This window comes from Littorina saxatilis, linkage group LG17, assembly GCF_037325665.1.
Source record: "Littorina saxatilis isolate snail1 linkage group LG17, US_GU_Lsax_2.0, whole genome shotgun sequence".
Taxonomy (NCBI): domain Eukaryota; kingdom Metazoa; phylum Mollusca; class Gastropoda; order Littorinimorpha; family Littorinidae; genus Littorina; species Littorina saxatilis.
In genome coordinates, this window is record NC_090261.1 from 49,052,666 (window position 1) to 49,073,288 (window position 20,623).

Here is a 20,623-nt window from a genome sequence, read left to right on the forward strand (position 1 = left end):
GAGGTACAGAAAAGCGTGCTATCCTTCTCAGCGCAACTACTACCCCGCTCTTCTTGTCAATTTCACTGAACAGCAGAATAGGAAAAGAATGTTTTGTTTCTCTTCTCTTGATGTTGATGTGTTACGGACTCGCTCTGGACTCAATCTCTCACGGACACAACATATGACATTGTGACACTGAACAGCAGAATACTGGCATGGCAAACTTTATTCCTGTGTTTAACATCTTCTTCTCTCCTCCACTTCGCCTACCGACCGAAGCCGGTGGCTACAAGCCACAATACAAAGTTGACTACATCTCCTGAGTTAGTGGAGCACACAACAAAATACGTCCACACTCTTCCGAAGTTCTCAAGGTTCTCGCTATAGATCAGAAGGTCGTCTATGTAGACTAACAGTACAGCTTAAGGGGTTACTTGTGTGTTCAAATCGCGTGAAAGAAACATTACACATTTTGTGCACAGGTTCCTTTAAGCAATATGGACACATCTGTGCAAAGAAAAAAGGGGGTCGACGTATTAACTTTTTTTTTAGAATTTTTTTACTGGGGGTTGTCAAGTACGATTTTGCGAAAAACACTGCGATTTTTAACATGATCCCAACTGACATATTTAGCTCTACAAATAATAAATGAGACATTAGTTTGTGTATATAAATGAATGGAGAGTATAACTTTATCATAAAACGGTACTTATCAACGTGCATTTTCAGAAAATGATCGAGGTTTATCGAGGGCGTACACATAAAATTATCACTCCTTTAGTAGTAAAAACGTATTTAAAAAAAAATCGCGTGAAAGAAACATTACACATTTTGTGCACAGGTTCCTCTAAGCAATATGGACACATCTGTGCAAAGAAAAAAGGTGGTCGACGTATTAATTTTTTTTTTAGAATTTTTTTACCGGGGGTTGTCAAGTACAATTTTGCGAAAAACACTGCGATTCTTAAGGGGTTACTTGTGTGTTCAAATCGCGTGAAAGAAACATTACACATTTTGTGCACAGGTTCCTCTAAGCAATATGGACACATCTGTGCAAAGAAAAAAAGAGGTTGACGTATTAACTTTTGTTTTAGAATTTTTTTACTGGGGGTTGTCAAGTACGATTTTGCGAAAAACACTGCGATTCTTAACATGATCCCGACTGACATATTTAGCTCTACAAATAATAAATGAAACATTAGTTTGTGTATATAAATGAATGGAGAGTATAACTTTATCATAAAACGGTACTTATCAACGTGCATTTTCAGAAAATGATCGAGGTTTCTCGAGGGCGTACACATAAAATTATCACTCCTTTAGTAGTAAAAACGTATTTAAAAAAATTCGCTCGACAGAAACATAACTAAACTTGAACACAGCTAAGTTCACTGTATACATATACAATACCTGTAAACAAAATAAGTTGTTGCCTTATTGTCTGCTTCACAATTATTCCCGTACCAACCCCACCCCCATTATCTTGACTGACAAAAATGATAAAAAGAAATAATTTGGGAGCGCTGGACTTGTGATACATGAGTTTGAATCAGGGTGAAGGGTTGGGGGTCGGAACATTTGTGTGCAAAGTTTCATGAAGATCTGTCCAGTAAATTTCTATGAATCGCACACCACACACACACACATATATAATATATATGGCCTGGGGCGATTGTAGCTTCCCTTCTTCGTGTCCAGCTCTCTCTCTCTCTCTCTGTCTCTGTCTCTGTCTCTCTCTCTCTCTCTCTCTCTCTCTCTCTCTCTCTCTTTGCGAATATGATTTTGAAGCGCATTACATAAAGTCGGTATCTGATATCTAAAGTCCTGATATTTTGGATGCGGAGGAATTTTTCCTGGTGATGATCTGAGGTAACGGAATTGTTCATGCATTCTCAGGGAATTTGACAGGTATCGGGGTGTGTGTGTGTGTGGGGGGGGGGGGTTGGTGTGGGGGGGGGCTTTTGGTGTGGGGTAAATGATTAAAACGCCTGCACCCTAACTATGAAAGCAGCCACACGCATACTCACAGAGGCACAGAGGCACGCATGTTTGTGTGACGGTTTGCACGAATGACCATTGAAAATTAGTTTTTGATAAAAACAAGCGACATTTCCTTTGAGCACACAGGTGCTCAGCCAATGTGTATTGAAACTTGTTCAATTATCTCAAAATGTCATAACGTTTGGCAATATAATTATTTAACAACAACAAAAAGACTACCGGATTCCGTACATAAAAAAGTCAGGGGCTGTAACAACAATTCGCGGCATTGGACTGTGGGAGCACGGACCTACATTCTAATGGATGGCTGGCTTTGGATCTAGGTCACTTTAGTGGGAATATCGGTCAACTTTGAAACCTGAGGACCAGCCACTTCCGGTTCCCCTTTCAGAGTAATGAGATTGCTGGGGCCGTAGAATTTTTCATCCAGTTTTGTCCTTTTTTTTCTCCAAAATTGATATTAGTCGGAAGAAACAAGCACACGTGTGACACGTGTGGTGGGGGTATTTCCCGGCGAGTTTTCAGTGTTGTTGTTGTTGCGAAGCGAAGCGGCTTCCCAGTGCGGAAGGCAGGCAGTTTGTGCATCAAACAGTGTTGTTGTGATGGATGGATGAGTGAGTGATGAGGGTGAATGAGTTAGTTAAACTGTGACTGAATATCTATTGATTTATTGATATTAAAGTGAACATTAGGGGGAGGGGGGGTCGAAATGCACCATTGTGCACTCGCCTTGATGTAAGGAACACTACTGCAGTCTCTAACAGCTTCAAAGTGGGTTAGACAGGCTCTTGATAAAGACTGAGGCAAAATGTGCCAAATCACACATTGTCTTGAAAGAAGGAAAAATCTTCATTTGTCACCTTTCTGCACTTTTTTGACTTTGAGTGCATAGCCACAATGGTCACAGACAAGATGCAGCAAACAGATTTGAAAAAGACCCCAAACTGAACTTGTTATGACTATTTGTAACCCCTCTCACCTTTTTGACTTGGCCGTACCCAAGCAAAAAGGCAAAAAAAATCATAACTAATTCCATGTTGACTTTTTGGTGGGGTGGACCTATTGTTCCAGACTCGCCTTGATTAGAGCAACACTAGTGCAGTGTCCAACAGCTTTTAAAATTTGTTTTGACCTCTTGACAATGTACATGTCAACAATCCCTGACTGTTGTGTAGTAAGAAAAAAATCTTCATTTTTCCCCTTTCTCCACCTTTTTGAGTGTCAGTGCATAGCCACAATGGTCACAGAAAAGATGCAGCAAACAGATTTGAAAAAGACCCAAAAGTGAACTTGTTATGACTATTTCTAACCTTTCCTACCTTGTTCACTTGGCCGTACCCAAGCCAAAAAATCATAACTAATTCCATGTTCACTTTTTGGTGGGGTGGACCTATTGTTCCAGACTCGCCTTGATTAGAGCAACACTAGTGCAGTGTTCAACAGCTTTTAAAATTTGTTTTGACCTCTTGACAATGTACATGTAAACATGTAACACTAATCCCTGACTGTTGTGCAGTAAGAAAAATCTTCATTTCTCCCTTTTCTCCACTTATTTGTGTGTCAGTGCATAGCCACAATGGTCACAGAAAAGATGCATCAAACAGATTTGAAAAAGACCCAAAACTGAATTTGTTATGAATATTTCTCATCTTTTTTGGACTTAGAAAAATTTGTCAAAAAAACCCCATTTCTTCATTTTTCCCCTTTCTCCACTTTCTCTTTCATGAGGAAGGGATACTCACACATAGTACGCCAGTGAGGTTAGAATGGTGAGGTGGGGTCTGAGGCTGGTAAGGGATTTGGGGGTAGGACCGACGAGAGGGCACGGATTCGGCGGTTCGCCGTGTCGAGTCAACTTCATATATATACTGAAAGGCATAAATTCTGCAAATAGTGCATTGAACGATTTTGCTCTCAAACGAAAATCAGATTGAACCTGTAATTTGTAGTTGACATCTTGAGTGTCGGAGCAAATGTTTCACGCTGTCAGCGTGCCCTTTGCAGTATTGCTGATCCAGTCACAGCTCACTGTGCTAATAAAGACAATGGGCTGAACGGGAGACAATAACGTAAAAAAGATAGTGTGTGGCCCTATACAATGCAACTGGCTGTTTGGCTGTATCAGATATCGCAATCATGCCACGACTTGATGAAGGAGAGAGACAGCAAGCGATTGGGATGCTTAGAGCTGGCCAAAGCATTGAACGTGATGAACACTGAACGTTTTCCGAAATCATTGCGCTTGGACTCAGTCACTTTTTATGAAAAATTGTCATTTCATGATGTTCTATTAAAAATCAATAAAGCGAAGGTTTTTAAACACTAAAATGGCCAATAAATAAAATATTCAAACATTGAAAACATTCACCACTGAGTTGATTTTTTGTGATTTTTTAAAGATCAGTTTGCGGAATTTATGCCTCTCGGTATAGATCTGTGTAGGCGATCAACAGCCCCAGCCGATCTGGATCTGTTCAAGTCAAAAGTAAAGTCAAGGATACGAAGAAGTTTACCGAAAAACATCGATCCCAAGGACTCATGTTGTAACTTTTCAAAGCAGTTACATCCAATCAAAGCTCTATCCACATTAAACCGAACGGGAATCGTCGAAGATCCACGCAACTTCACTGCAATGTCGAAAACGAACTCATAATGTTACCGCAGATCTATAGTTGGTTTTGGTTTTGTGTCGCAGCAAAGAAACGAAGCAAATCTCCGGCTTTTATTTCACACTAAAAAACCGTTCATTTAGCGGGTTATTAAAATATATTTCTTTGAGGTTGCAAGGCAATGGCATCGCTGAGATGTACTCCTTCGAACACACGACACAGGTTAGAAATTGACTTCATTTGGGCGCTTTTTACGGCCAAAACAGAGTGAGCATTTTGACGGGGTTATGGAAAAATCACTTCGGGGGCAGGTCTAAAATCCTGTGTACAGTGCCAAATCATACATCATTCAAAAGAGCAAAGTATGTTCTTTATTCTAACATATGGGCTAGGGTAAGTCATAGATATAAATAGACAGTGTCTGTCTTTTATATCTGTATAGGCAAGTGTATTCCATTCCTTCGATAGTCTCGTCATCTACACTTGCGTGAACAATGCAATTTTGAGTCTGTTTTGCATAAAAGACCTGCGAGATTTGTAGAAGTCAAAACAACAACTTACAGTCCAGCCTCTCAACTTTCGTTCCATGCAATTTGTTTGTCTGTACGTATAGACTGAGGGGTGCCCCGAAATGATTTGTAATCACAACATTCACAGACTTCAAATACGCCATTGAAAACTCGTCCACGTGCGTTTTAGATATATACTTGGGTGACTAAAACTGTCGTACCTACCAAAGGCCGCTTCGCGTAAGAAAATGACTACCAGAGTCGCAAGGCTCGGGATTTTTTTTACAAGAAATTTATATTTCGTTGTTCTAGTCCGAATGAATATGAAGATATGGCGAGTTGAAAACGCCGATTCTTTCGCCAGAAACACGTCTGTTTCCACACCGGAAAGAAGGAATGGACTGAGCTACTAGAAGCACGGCGCCGTGCGTACAATCGATCGAATGATGTTATTCACACAATACCATTTGGCGATCTCTAAAAAATCATTTAAAAACGAACTAGTTGACATGTAATGAAACTATTTACTGAAATCAAGAAGTATCTTAGTTCTAGCCGTGCATATGACACACCCTTTCGCGAAAGCACACTGAACCGTGCGTATACGCATTCGCACCCGCAAACCACCAACCCAGGCGGGTTATCCAGATCCAGATCCAGATCCAGATCCAAGGGAAGTAACTCAGTGAGTATAAACATGAGCAAGAACCGCAACCCGAACACACTCGTAACACCTTAAGTTCTGTCAAAGCAGACGTATGGAAAAAGTCACGATCCTCATCACTAAACCATGCTCCTCTCTTGGAGTCAATGGGAGAAGTGGCCGAAAATGGGGGGAAAAGTTCAAGAATTGCAAGATAAGCACTGTCTTATCCTGTAGCCAGACAAAACTAGTTCTTTGCACTCAAACTTTCAGTGCCTCAAAATACTATAAATATTCATTAATAACATAGGAGAAGATTCCAAAATACTAAACTTTAAATGTTTAATACAAAAATTGCATTATAGATTAGAAATTTTGTATCCCTACACAAGACAGACGTTTTCAGTGGCAGGGGAAGACAAGCACAATGGTCACACCAGAGTTATCCTCAAACACAGACTATGGAGTAGTGCAGGGGAGATAATCAAAATTTTGATTTAACGGACTCTCTTTACAAAGTGACTGCACCACTGGAATAAATGAAAATACATCTCAAGATTTAAACAGTATTATGTACACATGTAAATGTGAACCTCTTACATGCGTACACGCAAGCAAAAGACCAACTGCGCACGAAAAAGATCCTGCAATCCATGTCAGAGTTCGGTGGGTTATAGAAACACAAAAATACCCAACATGCTTCCCCTGAAAGCAGCGTATGGCTGCCTGAATAGCGGGGTAAAAACGGTCATGCATGTAAAAACCCACTCGTGCAAAAACATGAGTGAACGTGGGAGTTTCAGCCCATGAACGAAGGGGAAACTTTTTTTTTTTTTAAATACACATACTTATGAAGTATAGCTGCATGCACACATATGTTCTTTTACTTGCAACACACTGAAGAACAGTACTTCAAACCAATCAAATGGCACCAGCAGTAGTGTCTGACTCTCTCATCTTCCACTACCAACTCCCTCCCACCCACTCCCTCCCCTCTCTCCCAACAGCACCTTCTTTGTATATTCCTTATCTCATGGCATTCTTGCACACAAATATACATACATTTTTGACAATTAATACGCAATTCCAGTGTAGAAAGAAATCAGAACTCACTTTTAGCTGCTGAAATATAGGATTATGTGCCATACTGTTTTCAGTTCTCAAGGTCAGATTTAGATTTTTGTTATAAAAATCAGAATTACTGGTTTGGTGTTGATGTTTGGCTGTGTATTTTTCAGCCAAAAAATTCTTTTTGTTTACCTGTTTGAAAAGATCAAGAGGAATGTTGCAAGGATTTATTTTCTTAGGTAAATTTGCAGAAATGACCATGCAAGTTTTGGTAATTTTCCAAAATTCAAGGCAGCCACTAGTGTTTCCTTTTACCCACCAGAAGGAAAGTCAGGCAGAGCTGCCAAAATTACAGCCGTTTTCCACAGTTTGAAAGAGATTTGGGCATTCTGCTGACAGCCAAACCCAAATGACATTCTTGATAAGGCAGTGAATGTTCACGATGCTCTGTCAACATAAAGATCTTTCACAAGAGAAAGAAAACTTGTGAATCCCTAGGAGGATGAAGGAAGGTATTTGTTCATGAAATTGAGAATCCTTTGCCATGAGTCTTCCTGAGCGATAGCATGTTCTTTCACATAGCCTCCCCACAGTAAGTCTTGACCTGTTCAAAAACAAAAGGTAATTTTTCATTAAAGGTTTGTATCATTTCATTACAAACTGCTATATTTCATAACAAAATTACAATCATTCGATTTCAACTTACTATCATTTTATTACAAATCAGCATAAACTCTAAAATTACCCATAAGAATATCCTTCTGAGAGTCAAAGGGTGCATCTAGATTGTGTACATATATAATTCTATACTGACACATGTACACACACACACACACACACACACACATGTACACACACACACACACACACACACACACACACACACACATATGCACACTTTAGACTCATTCACACATCTGATTTCATTTTGTCGTTTGTCCCTCAACTCCTCCAAAATACCGTACCAAAGAAGGGGTTGTAGCAGGTGCGGCAGTGCGGGGTGTAGAGGGGTTCCAACAGGTGACCTGCACCCGGGTAGTGCACCACCTCTATCAGGTGACAGCGATCTTCAGGGTACAGCTTCTTGTGCATGTCTCCAACATGAGGATGATACTGACCATCATCATCCGATATCAGGGTCAGCATGTGTACATCTCTCTCCCATAGCTGGTTAAAAAAACACACCATGATTTACTAAAAATGTGATTACTTTTTTTTTTAATTATGGGGATAGTGTCCTGTTGGGAAAGTACTTCTTTGGGCTAAAACTACAGTCCTTTTTCCTGATATTATTTGTCTGCATTCATGGGCTGCAACTCCCACATGCACTCGCTTTTTGTTTACATCTCCAAATGAAGCTGAAGTTACTTTTGCAGATTCTATCACATACACAATCAGTAAAGCCAGTTGTAAACATTTGTAGTATGTATATAACTTACAGGGATAATATCTTCCTCTGGGAAAATCCAGCCATCTTTCATTACTTGCCCTTCTTCTGTGACGGGACATTTGTCCATATCCAGCCTGCAAAACAAGATCAACTGTAGTTATAAAGAACATGAACTCAATCTCTGAGCGCTCATTCTGATTATAAGTACAAGATGTAAAATTTGATACTGAAGAAAAATACTCAAATCGGACAAATGATCTGACCCCCATTTCTCAGCGGACAGACATATGGTGAGTGAAGCGAGGAAGTAGCTTTTCTTGTGGACCACTTGCCAAGAAGAAGGCTAGGATTTAGCAAGAGTAGATGAGCATCCACGAGGATGACGATTTCGGTATCAACCAAAAGCGTTTTTAGCTCTTGCCTGGCTAGCACATAATCGTTTTATATGGGGCAGGTTTCACGGTATTGAGACATTCTATTGACTGCACAATGTGCTCTGATTTCTAACTTGCTGAACCAATTTTCTCAGTGTTTATTTTTATATGCAATTCACAAATGTGTCATTTTGAATACAATTCTGAAAAAAAAAATCGTTTGAGTTGTTTTGTTGGCATTTTATGCACATGTGTTTGGTAGCGATCGTGTGAATCCTGACAGATGCCATTTCCTTCTGCATGACAGAAGCCAACCATTGATGTGAAAATTGAAACGAAAAGGCACTCAATTCACACTGAATGGTCATATTTGATAGCAGAGCTGCAATATCTAACCATACAAACAAAAACAAAAGCACAAATATGAATTTTGCATTACATATTTTGCACACAAAAAATCGAATCGAGAACTGGAAGCTGTCTGTCCGAAAAACTAAGTCTTCACAGATAAACCAAGTAAGCTTATTTTACCACAAGAAATGATAACATGATTTTATTTTGACATTGAAAACACACCTTTATAGTCTGTACTTCATAGGAAAGCATTTACAATGACCGAAATTTCGCGAAATTCCGCGCTGTGTCCATTTCTTGGAATGTCCGACCGTCGTCTGTCCGGGGTTTCCAACGATCGCTACTTTCACTTTCGTTGTCATTTCCGGGCAATCCTATGCCGTATGTGACATATTACACACTTTTCACAGTTGAGGCCGAAGGCGGGATTTGTGATTATTTTTTTCAGGTGAGATTTTATTGTTTTTGTTGCCTTTTTGTCAAGTAATATGCCGCCTGTCAGCCAACGATCGCTACCACACGATCGCTACCTCTTCATGCTCGATCAGATTTTTAGCTTTTTCAATGATTATAGAAGTTTGATTAACGTTTCCTTTGCAGTTCTGGATCGGTAGGGTAAAGGTATCTAATTCCGACAAAAGATCTTGGGGGTACCTAAATCCGACCGATTTTCCCAGTCACATTAATGACGAGGTGCGCACGTCATCACAACAGAAGGAATGCCATTTATACACGGGCCATTCATGAACCGGTGGATGACGCGACTTTACGGACCAATCGTTTTGTCGCGAGAGTTATTTGCGTCATCGGCACCGCGGCGCGAAAATTTGCCTTACAAGTGTCTTCTAAAGTTTTAACGTAGAGGGGGGAATCGAGACGAGTGGTGTATGTGTGTGTGTGCGTGTGTGTGTAGAGCGATTCAGACCAAACTACTAGACCGATCTTTATGAAATTTTACATGAGTGTTTCTGGGAATGATATCCCCAGACGTTTTTTTCTTTTTTTCGATACATACCTTTGATGACGTCATATCCGGCTTTTTGTAAAAGTTGAGGCGGCACTGTCACACCCTCATTTTTCAATCAAATTGATTGAAATTTTGGCCAAGCAATCTTCGACAAAGGCCGGACTTCGGTATTGCATTTCAGCTTGGTGGCTTAAAAATTAATTCATGACTTTGGTCATTAAAAATCTGAAAATTGTAAAAAAAAAAATTTTATAAAACGATCCAAATTTACGTTCATCTTATTCTTCATCATTTTCTGATTCCAAAAACATATAAATATGTTATATTTGGATTAAAAACAAGCTCTGAAAATTAAAAATCTAAACATTATGATCAAAATTAAATTTTCGAAATCAATTTAAAACCACTTTCATCTTATTCCTTGTCGGTTCCTGATTCCAAAAACATATAGATATGATATGTTTGGATTAAAAACACGCTCAGAAAGTTAAAACGAAGAGAGGTACAGAAAAGCGTGCTATTCTACCCCGCAACTACTACCCCGCTCTTCTTGTCAATTTCACTGCCTTTGCCACGAGCGGTAGACTGACGATGCTACGAGTATACGGTCTTGCTGAAAAATTGCATTGCGTTCAGTTTCATTCTGTGAGTTCGACAGCTTGACTAAATTTTGTATTTTCGCCTTACGCGACTTGTTCTTCTTTGTTTCTGTTTTTCGATGGCATAATTGGATGACCAAGCAGGCACGGCTACCTACTAAAGTCGTGTTGAGGCAGGCTTTGTTTAGGGATCCTTCTATCTCCCCCCTCCCTATGTGAGGAGAGTAGTTAGGGTACCCACAGTCTTTGGTGGCAAGCCTTCAGTTTGTGTGCGTCACTTATGTGCGTGTGTTTTGGTGTGTGTTTTTTCCACTTAAAATAAAAGTAGATTTGTTTAACATTCTGTATTCATATATGTATGCAATTGATTATTATTTTATATCAAAATGAGTGAGTGTCTTTTTATGAACAAAAAAGTGTTCCTTGTTAATGAAACAGGTATCTTGGCTCTTCTTGCCGTTTTCTGAATTAGGGGGTATCGATAGTATAAGTTTATTTCTGCCATTAAAAAAATGATAAAGAAGTACTTATCTGTTTTTATCTTGTACACACATAAATACACTTTCAAAACATGTGACTTTTGTTTGTGTATGGAGACCTTGAAATGTGAAAAAAAACATTTCGCCGGCCGGTTTAGGTGAAAATGGCGTTCTGATCAAGGACAGCATCATGCAAACATATAGACAGCCTCAGGCAAGGAACTTTGTTGTGAAAATCTGTTATATGTTTAAACTTTATGTAAATCATTTAGTATTAGTGGTTTTCTGTCTTCTTTCTGGAGTCAGGCTTGCATCAAGTTTGTTTGATAGATTTTCACGTTTTGGGGGCAACTTTCGTTTCGCTTGATTTTCTATGGAAAATAAGACTCTGCGTATAAATGTTTTCTTTGTTTTGTGTGGTACTGATCCTAATTAATTACAATAACATCCATGTTCACAGTATTTCACAGTTTTATGTTTGACTGGAAGTGTGAGAAAATGGGAAATGGCTGAAATCAATACCGTGAAACCTGCCACATATATACACCCTCGCTTTCTTGCAAATGGGACATTACACTAATATATACAATGAAACATTCACCAGTACATCGACCTAGCAATCTTTAAAGTGGATGAAAAAGGAAGTAAAAAAACAATCACAAAACAAAAAACTGATTTAATTCGGTTTTAAAGACTGATCCTTGGTCTGAAGATGAGAGTTAAGAAAAAGAAATCTAGCTGAGTCTCATTTCTATTTGAGTGTCTGTCCACTTGAAAGACTGCTCGGTCAATGCATGAGTGAAGGATTCCTTTCGTTTACAATTAAATGTTTCATCGGCTAACCAATTTTGATTCTTGGACACTTACCCAACTCCTTTTTTTAGCAGCATTCCTTTCCGGTGAAGATTCATAAAGCCATGAAATCCTGGTCCATTTATGCGGACAAAGGCCCTGATCTGGAAAGCACCGAGGTTTAGTATGCTATCAAAATCTACAACAGACAAAAACTTTCACCTCAGCAGAAATAAGCATCCATGAGTTAGTTGCTATTCAATATTAATATTCTAACAACCAGCTGTATACAGCATAAAACAAGGATCGAGACATTACAGACGAACCCTATCTAAAGAACCCCCTAGATTTCAGGCTACTCCAATTATGGACGTTTTCCGCAAATACCTTTGTCAGGATTTTCGGCGGTTTGAAGGAGTAGGAACCCCTGAAACTGCAGAAAGCTTTTTCACAACATCCGGGGCACTCTCCACGCCTCCGACAGACTGTATGCTGCGATCGGGACGAACAACCAACTCCGATGTAAATGCTATGCGGCATGCACTAGATATGATACCGGCATTTTCAATCAAAGAAGCCATCAGAGCCACAAATCGCCACGGATGGCTTGCTGATCACTGGAAGTGTTCGCTAAGTATGTGTGTTTTCCTAATACCACTTGACCTTTAAGCCAAACCCACATGACCTCGATCAAAACACCTTATATGTGGGGTACGTACAGCCCATCGGAGGCGTGGAGAGTGCTCTGGAAGTTGTGAAAAACCTGTCTGTAGTTAGGGGCTCCTACTCCTCCAGACTGCTGATAATCCTGACGGAGTTATTTTCGAAAATCGTCTTTTTTAAGACGCCTGCATACTTTCTCAGATTTTCAGTTCATAAACTCCTTAAATGTACTAATAATAATTTATGACTCCCTCGCTTTTAAGACCTGGTTTTCTCAGATTTCCCATTATTGGGGTTCCCCTGTTGTACATGTACCCAAAACAGCCACAGATGCCAGAGTAACAAGGCCTCACCTGAGGACAGTGCCAGGCCATCATCAGCCCAACAGCGGCTCCTCCTGAAATTGCGATGAGGCCAACACCTTCAGGATGGATAGACGGATGTGATGCAAACCATGTTGCTGCGTCCTTTGCAAAAATAAAAACAATGCTTTGAGATCTGAAGAAAACAAGTAAAATTCAATGCTGTAAGCTGACTTCTTCTTCTTCCTCTTCGTTCATGGGCTTAGACTCCCACGTTCACTCATGTTTTTAGCACGAGTGGATTTTTACGTGTATGACCGTTTTTACCCCGCCATTCAGGCAGCATACGCCGATTTCGGGGGAGGCATGCTGGGTATTTTCATGTTTCTATAACCCACCGAACTCTGACATGGATTACAGGATCTTTTCCGTGCGCACTTGGTCTTGTGCTTGCGTGTACACACGAAGGGGGTTAAGTCACTAGCAGGTCTGCACATAAGTTGACCTGGGAGATCGGAAAAATCTCCACTCTTAACACTTTCGTGACGGGATGCGACTATATTAGTAATAGCGCTGCAACGCCCACGGACGGGAAGCGACTATTTTAGTATTAGACATACAAGGTACACGACTCGTGATTGCTTCCCGGTTTTTGAAGCTTGCAGTAAATTGAGTTGTTTCCCTTGATACACGTGGTTTTCTCTTCCGGCTTGATCAAATTAATGCAGATTTGCGTGGTGTTTTCGAACAAAAAAAATGAATCGAAGGCGAGCCTTGTCACGGGAGGAGATTCTCCGGATGTTGGATCTTGAGGATCCTGTAGATCATGATACATCGTGTCGTTTTAGCCTCAAGAAAGCGATAATAGCAGTGATATTGAGGAAGAAACAGTCCCGTTGTTGCTAGTACGAGTCGGCAACTACACGTGGTAGGGGGTGATACTGCTAGACGAACATGTATCTCGGAATCGTGCAGGAGCTATGGGGGCGTGGCAGCACTGATAACAATGGATGGCTGGAGCCTTCAAATCCTTTTGGAATTGTTCATAGGTGTACAGTTGGTACTTTGTTGTGAAAATGTGACTTATATTCAATATGGATTACCTAGACATCATTTGGTGAGTGTTACAGTTTTGTTTCATTTGAGTCAGGATGCTGTGAGTGAATGCGTGATTTGCTTGTTTTTTATATTTAGTCAAGTTTTGACTAAATATTTTAACATCGAGGGGGAATCGAAACGAGGGTCGTGGTGTATGTGCGTGTGTGTGTGTGTGTGTGTGTGTGTGTGTGTCTGTGTGTCTGTGTGTGTGTGTGTGTAGAGCGATTCAGACTAAACTACTGGACCGATCTTTATGAAATTTGACATGAGAGTTCCTGGGTATGAAATCCCCGAACGTTTTTTTCATTTTTTTGATAAATGTCTTTGATGACGTCATATCCGGCTTTTCGTGAAAGTTGAGGCGGCACTGTCACGCCCTCATTTTTCAACCAAATTGGTTGAAATTTTGGTCAAGTAATCTTCGACGAAGCCCGGGGTTCGGTATTGCATTTCAGCTTGGTGGCTTAAAAATTAATTAATGACTTTGGTCATTAAAAATCTGAAAATTGTAAAAAAAAATAAAAATTTATAAAACGATCCAAATTTACGTTTATCTTATTCTCCATCATTTGCTGATTCCAAAAACATATAAATATGTTATATTCGGATTAAAAACAAGCTCTGAAAATTAAATATATAAAAATTATTATCAAAATTAAATTGTCCAAATCAATTTAAAAACACTTTCATCTTATTCCTTGTCGGTTCCTGATTCCAAAAACATATAGATATGATATGTTTGGATTAAAAACACGCTCAGAAAGTTAAAACAAAGAGAGGTACAGAAAAGCGTGCTATCCTTCTTAGCGCAACTACTACCCCGCTCTTCTTGTCAATTTCACTGCCTTTGCCATGAGCGGTGGACTGACGATGCTACGAGTATACGGTCTTGCTGAAAAATGGCAGCTACTTGACTAAATATTGTATTTTCGCCTTACGCGACTTGTTTCTTTGTACTGTCTCCTTATTTCTGTGTACAATGTTAACAATATTTCAGCTAATTCATAGGTTTTACACCTTGTTTGGTTATAACATTATTAATAATACTTTCTGTTAAAAAATAACTTTTAAAAAAAGCAGTGGAAAATAAAACACACACAAAAAAACGTTAAAAAACACAAATTATCCCCCTTTCACCCCCCTTTCACCCCCCTTTGCTAAAACAAATCGCGTGACAAACTTATAAATAGCACGACTGAACGGGGCATCCATTTTTGAATTAGTACACAAAATTTGGTGGTGATTGGACTTAATTCAAGCTTGCTAGACAGATTTCTTTACAGTTACTGATTTTTGGGAAGTTTCTTGGTGGCAAGCTTGGGCAGGCAGGACGTTAACGCCGTGGCAGTGCTAGTCACAATAGTGTTAACCCACCAGGCGGCAGCGACCGGGATTCGAACTCACGACCTCCCGATTAGGAGGCCGACGTCTTACCACCACGCCACTGCGCCCGTCTATAAGCTGACTTATTGTCATAATTATAGTGACAAGATCAAATAACCATAATTTGAGATCACAAGAAAACAACACATGAGTGAGGCAGAGAGTCTGTCGCGATATAACCTTGAACGGTTGAAAACGACGTTAAACACCAAATAAAGAAAGAAAGAAAGAGGCAGAGAGTGCTGCTACATGTAGCAAAGAAAAATAACAAAGAAAAGTAAGCACTAGAAATAAAGACAACAGCAAGTGAGAGTTATGTGGAACCAATCTCCTATCACCTCTAAAAAAAAATGATCATTTGTGCAGGGCTAAAAACATTAATGACTAATACAGAACACTGACAAAGACAAATATAGGTTTAATTATTTAAAGGCCAAATATGAAGTGGTGTGAACAGTAATAGAACAGAAGGGAAGAGTAATAAAAAAGGTCAAACATATTATAGGCCACTGCGGATAAGATATGGCGTCATTGTGATAGGACCGCCATACTGCGTGTATGGAGAGCACGCCTCTTGTAGCGCCAGCAGCAGCTAGTGCCTACAAGCACCAGTATGTGAACAGAAAAAAATACACTTAATTTCTTACCTCAAAGTAATCAAATGTTTGTTCTGTAAAGGTCTTTGGAAGATCATCATAGCCAAAGAAGGGCAGAGCAAAAGCTGCAAAACCGTTGGCTGCCAACAAAGCCGCTCGAATCTCCATCAGCCCTCCAGCCAATCCAAACATGTCTATCACACCAGGGAAGGGGCCGTCGCCTGAAACAACATTACGGCAAAATTGGGCCTCATAACTTTTTAAAGAGCTATCGCCCGTGGTGTGCTTACACAGCCAGCACAAACAAGCTGTTCAACTTGGAATATAGCACAAAATTCGGCCTCAAAACTTTTTAGAGAGATATCGTCCCTGGTATGCTTATACAGCAGGCACAAACAAGCTGTTCAACTTGGAATATAGCACAAAATTCAGCCTCATAACTTTTTAGAGAGATATCGTCCCTGGTATGCTTATACAGCAGGCACAAACAAGCTGTTCAACTTGGAATATAGCACACAATTTTGCCTCATAACCTTTTAGAGAGATATCGTCCCTGGTATGCTTATACAGCAGGCACAAACAAGCTGTTCAACTTGGAACATATAGCACATGTACTTATCTATCAGACCTTGTGCCAATCTAAACAAGTCTATCACACCAAGTAAAGGAACCTTGCCTAAAACAGCATTACAGTAAACATAAAATTCTGATTCCCCCTCAGATCACATTGATATGTACAATGTCAGAAGCTTTCCTTCACAACATTGCAATACGTTGTTGACAAAAGAAAATATGTCTCCAAGTAGAAGGGAAAACACAGACAAACAAACATCCTTCTTTAGTTAAAGGCACAGTAAGCCTCCCGTAAACCATCACAGATACTGTCAGGCTTTTACACACAGTACAAACACCCTTCCATTGGAACGCTCACCAAACGGGAACATCCTAGGTGCCCTACGTAAAGAGCGAGCAATCTTTAAAGAATTAATTTTGTGGAATGTCTCAGAGACAATCGGACCGTGGTGCGTTTTGGCGCTAGACCTAACTTTTAAAATCTAAATAATAAATTGACAGCTTGTTACACAAACATTCTTAAATCATAAAAGAATTCTTTTTTCATCAAAACAAGATCAGTACAATTCGAAGTTTTGAAAGTTTGAAAAAAGAAAAGCCCGGAAGCAGGGTCACGCAAGGTTGTGGTTCTCGTAGCAGACGACGGGTTATGCCTATCGCCAGTTCCTCTGAACAGTCAAAAGCCATCGCTAGAGTTCTTGTGAACCACAGCCGTTTGTTTCGTGCATAGTCAGAGGTACATAATAACATGCTATTGCAGATAAACTCACATCGAGTCGCATTCAAATTATTAACTGACGACTACATTGTGAAAAAGGGAAACTGAATCACACGGGTTCACAATGGCTCAGGGGTAAGATAAACCACGCAAAAATAAATTCTTTGAAAATTGCTCGCTCTTTACGGAGAGCACCTAGGATGTTCTCAAGCGGTGAGTGTTTGAATGAAAGGGTGTTTGTACTGTGTGTAAAAGTCTGACAGTATCTGTGATGGTTTACGGGAGGCTTACGGTGCCTTTAAACAACTTCACACAAGACCATATATGCTGTAAACAGTATGGCAATGCTTTGTACAAAATTACCCACCTGGAGGCAAGAACAGAGTTCCCCTCACCGTTCCCTCTCTCACTGGTATTCTTCTCGCGTTGGACGGCATCACCACTCTCTCCACCTCCAACGCAGACAGAGGCTCATGCTGTGTGTTCTTAATATGAAGGTCGGACAGCGGTAAGTGTCCCATGTAGACTGACAGTTTGTACAGAACTGGACGATCCACATTCTTCACAACCATACGAATGTTCTGAGGGCCGGACGGACATGGTTGCATGCTCCAGAACAGCCCCATTGGTTCTACACCTGAACACAAGTAAATATGATTACAATGGTACCTGCGATGAAAGGACAACCTTATGACCAGCTAAGCTTCCCTATATTGTAGGTTGTCTGTCTGTCTGTATTAGACAAAGGGACAAAAGATGTCCTTCCACGGTTGGTGCCATTGTCTTATTATCAGAGGAGCCTCACAAAGTCATTGCAGGAACATTATTATCATTTTTTTTTTAAATTCACTGGAATTTTGACCTATCGGTTTTTAAAGTGGACAAACAATGTAATACCCCCATTCCACACAACCGTTCTGGGACCCGTTCCCGTACCAACCAAGGAACATGCAGTGCGGGCACGGGAGGGATCGGGAGGGAACCGCAATGGAACGTAAATGATCGTTAACGGAACTGCTTTGAACGGTAGGGTCGGTAGGGACGGTTGAGTTTGGGCTGCATGTTCAAAATTTTAGCCGTTCCCCTCCCAATCAGAATGAACGGTAATGGAACCTTAACCCATCGGTAACGGAACGCTTGGATCGTTAAAGGAACTTAAAACAACGGTAACGCAACGGTAGCGCTCTCACACACTGAGTTGTCATACCCACATTCCACACATGTATCCGTTCTAGCTTCCATTCCCAGCCGTCCCCAGGGCGGCTGCCACTATGGTCACGCTGCTCAAAGATGCCAAAAACGACCGTTTGCGCAGCGTTCCATTGTTGTGGCAGCCATCCTTGGTCGGTACGGGAACTGGACCTAGAACGGGTGTGTGGAATGGGGGTATAAAATGCAGGAAGCAAAATGACAAAAGGAACCCCTTTTTCTCAGTCCTTTTGTCTTTTCGCGGAGTTTGTTTAGAATGTTAAAGTCTATATATGTTTATGATGTAAACAAAACTCATGGTTCACAGCTAGAAAGAGGGCTCCTTTTTTTGCTTAATTTTCTCTTTGCTCATGGCACAGAAACGTAATCTAAAACACAAGGTCATCTTAACTCCTCACCTGTATAGGTGCCTCCGACAGAGGCGTCTTTCTGAAGATCCACCTCTCCACTGTGACTGGCAACATAATGACTGCACGACACAAACTGTGCTGGTTTCCTCCGCCACTCATGTTCCGTCATGGCATGGAGTGTGACCTTGGCCTTGCTTGGGAGACCTTGAACCTTGATGTGAACTTTGTCTGTGAAGAGGCTGACCTTGGGAGTGACCTGAATGAGCTCTGACTGGGCAGGCTGGGGAAAAAATGGCCGCTGCGTGCATCTCTGAAGAATAGGTTGCAGCTGGCGCAGTCGCCTAGTAGCTACAGGAAGTAAAGAAAGGGTATAATTACAGTTACAAAGCTTTATAATAATTAACTCCACAAGAATGTCAAAATCGGTGTCCCCTACCACAATCAACAGCTGTTTATTGTCAGATTACAGTTACAAACTCAGATTCAGACATGTATTCTGCATGCATGATGACAATGTTTGCTCATAATGAGCGCATGAATGTATTGATGAGTCGGAAAAAAATGTAACAATGATAAGGATAATGAAAGTTATTGAAAAAGAAATCTAACTTATAGTAATATCTATAAGCACTGCACATATTATAAATCTCATTTATCTTTTTGTTTTGATATATAAAAATTGGGCTCCAAAACATAAGCATGCATGCATGCCGCTTGTTTGTAATACAAATGTGTTGCCTTCCCCACATTTAACTTCCTGGGTAGAATCAGAGACTATAGAGTATACAGACTGTATACTCTATAGTCTCTGGTAGAATAGAAAAAACATGCACCTGTCAAGATTGCACATGGACACAGTGGTGAATGCAGTTTGAGGTCCCTGTGGTAAGAAGACACCTCCCATGAAAGAACACCTTTTATTTTTGCTTTTGCTATTATCTTGACCAAAAATGATCTGCCATGAGAGACATGAGGCAATCTGCAAAGTGCAATGTAGGTACACTTCCAGTAACCAAGGTCCCAAGGGTGTCCTTTTATCACAGGTATACTAACAGTAGTAACACTAAACAGCTGATACAAAGAGGATGCATGGATAATCAGTGAACACTATAGTACACATGTACTTACTGAGACATAGTCCCTGTCTACAAGAGGGATAAATCCTCATGATCACATTACTACCTAACAAACACGACCACATGGTTTTACAAACTGTTTGATATCTACATGCAGTGTGACTGTGTCACAGTGTGTTCAAATACAAGCAGTATCTCTGTCCTGTACGTTATGCTATCTTTTGGGTCATGCATAGTCACACACGATCCGAGAGAACCCCATCCGTTTTCAGCGCCCATGCATTCGACCTACTTCAAGTGTAATGCACAGAGAGAGAGAGAGAGGGGAGAGAGAAAGTAGAGATCGAGCGAGGGAGATTGAAAGCGAGAGAGAGGTGAATGGTTAAGTTTTAATAAAGCTAACTGAAAACTGCAAAAAGAGCGTTACACACCCATCTTCGTGCTGCTACGTTTAAAAAATTGCAGAAAACCCGTCAATTCTCCTGTTAAACACAAGATTTGCTTGAGTATCAACTCTGTTGTCGAGGGCCTTTCTCAGTGATAAACAAAAGACGCTGAAGTTATTTCCCTTTAGACTTCATATACCTTGTTTTTATGGGGGCGAGGACGCCCCCATTCTATACGGATAGTTTCGAGGTTGACCATGGGCAGCGCCATTTTGTTGTGAAATACGTCATCAGTTTGTGTACACAGGAAGTTGTGACATCCGTCACCCTATGGGAGGGGTGACGTCAAAATTGTTCATCTGTAGAAAGTTGTGAAATCCGTCACCCTATGGGAGGGGTGACGTCAAAATTGGTCATCACAGAGTTTGTGTAACACAGGAAGTTGTGAAATACGTCACCCTATGGGAGGGGTGACGTCAAAATTGTTCAACAAAAACATGAT

General features: G+C 40.5%; 1 protein-coding gene across 1 annotated transcript; it reads right to left on the reverse strand.

Annotated features, from left to right (window-relative positions):
• Nucleotides 1–190: 190 nt before the first annotated feature.
• On the reverse strand, nt 191–20,317 carry LOC138953680 (acyl-coenzyme A thioesterase 5-like). Its single transcript, XM_070325571.1, has 10 exons — nt 20,167–20,317; nt 18,708–19,007; nt 17,468–17,737; nt 15,861–16,030; nt 12,784–12,897; nt 11,843–11,931; nt 8,252–8,336; nt 7,778–7,979; nt 5,836–7,416; nt 191–403 (listed from the first exon to the last, which is right to left on the reverse strand). The coding sequence occupies exons 1-9, from the start codon at nt 20,168–20,170 to the stop codon at nt 7,307–7,309; spliced, it is 1,344 nt and encodes a 447-aa protein (XP_070181672.1). The 5' UTR covers nt 20,171–20,317; the 3' UTR covers nt 191–403; nt 5,836–7,306.
• Between the last annotated feature and the right edge of the window lie 306 nt (nt 20,318–20,623).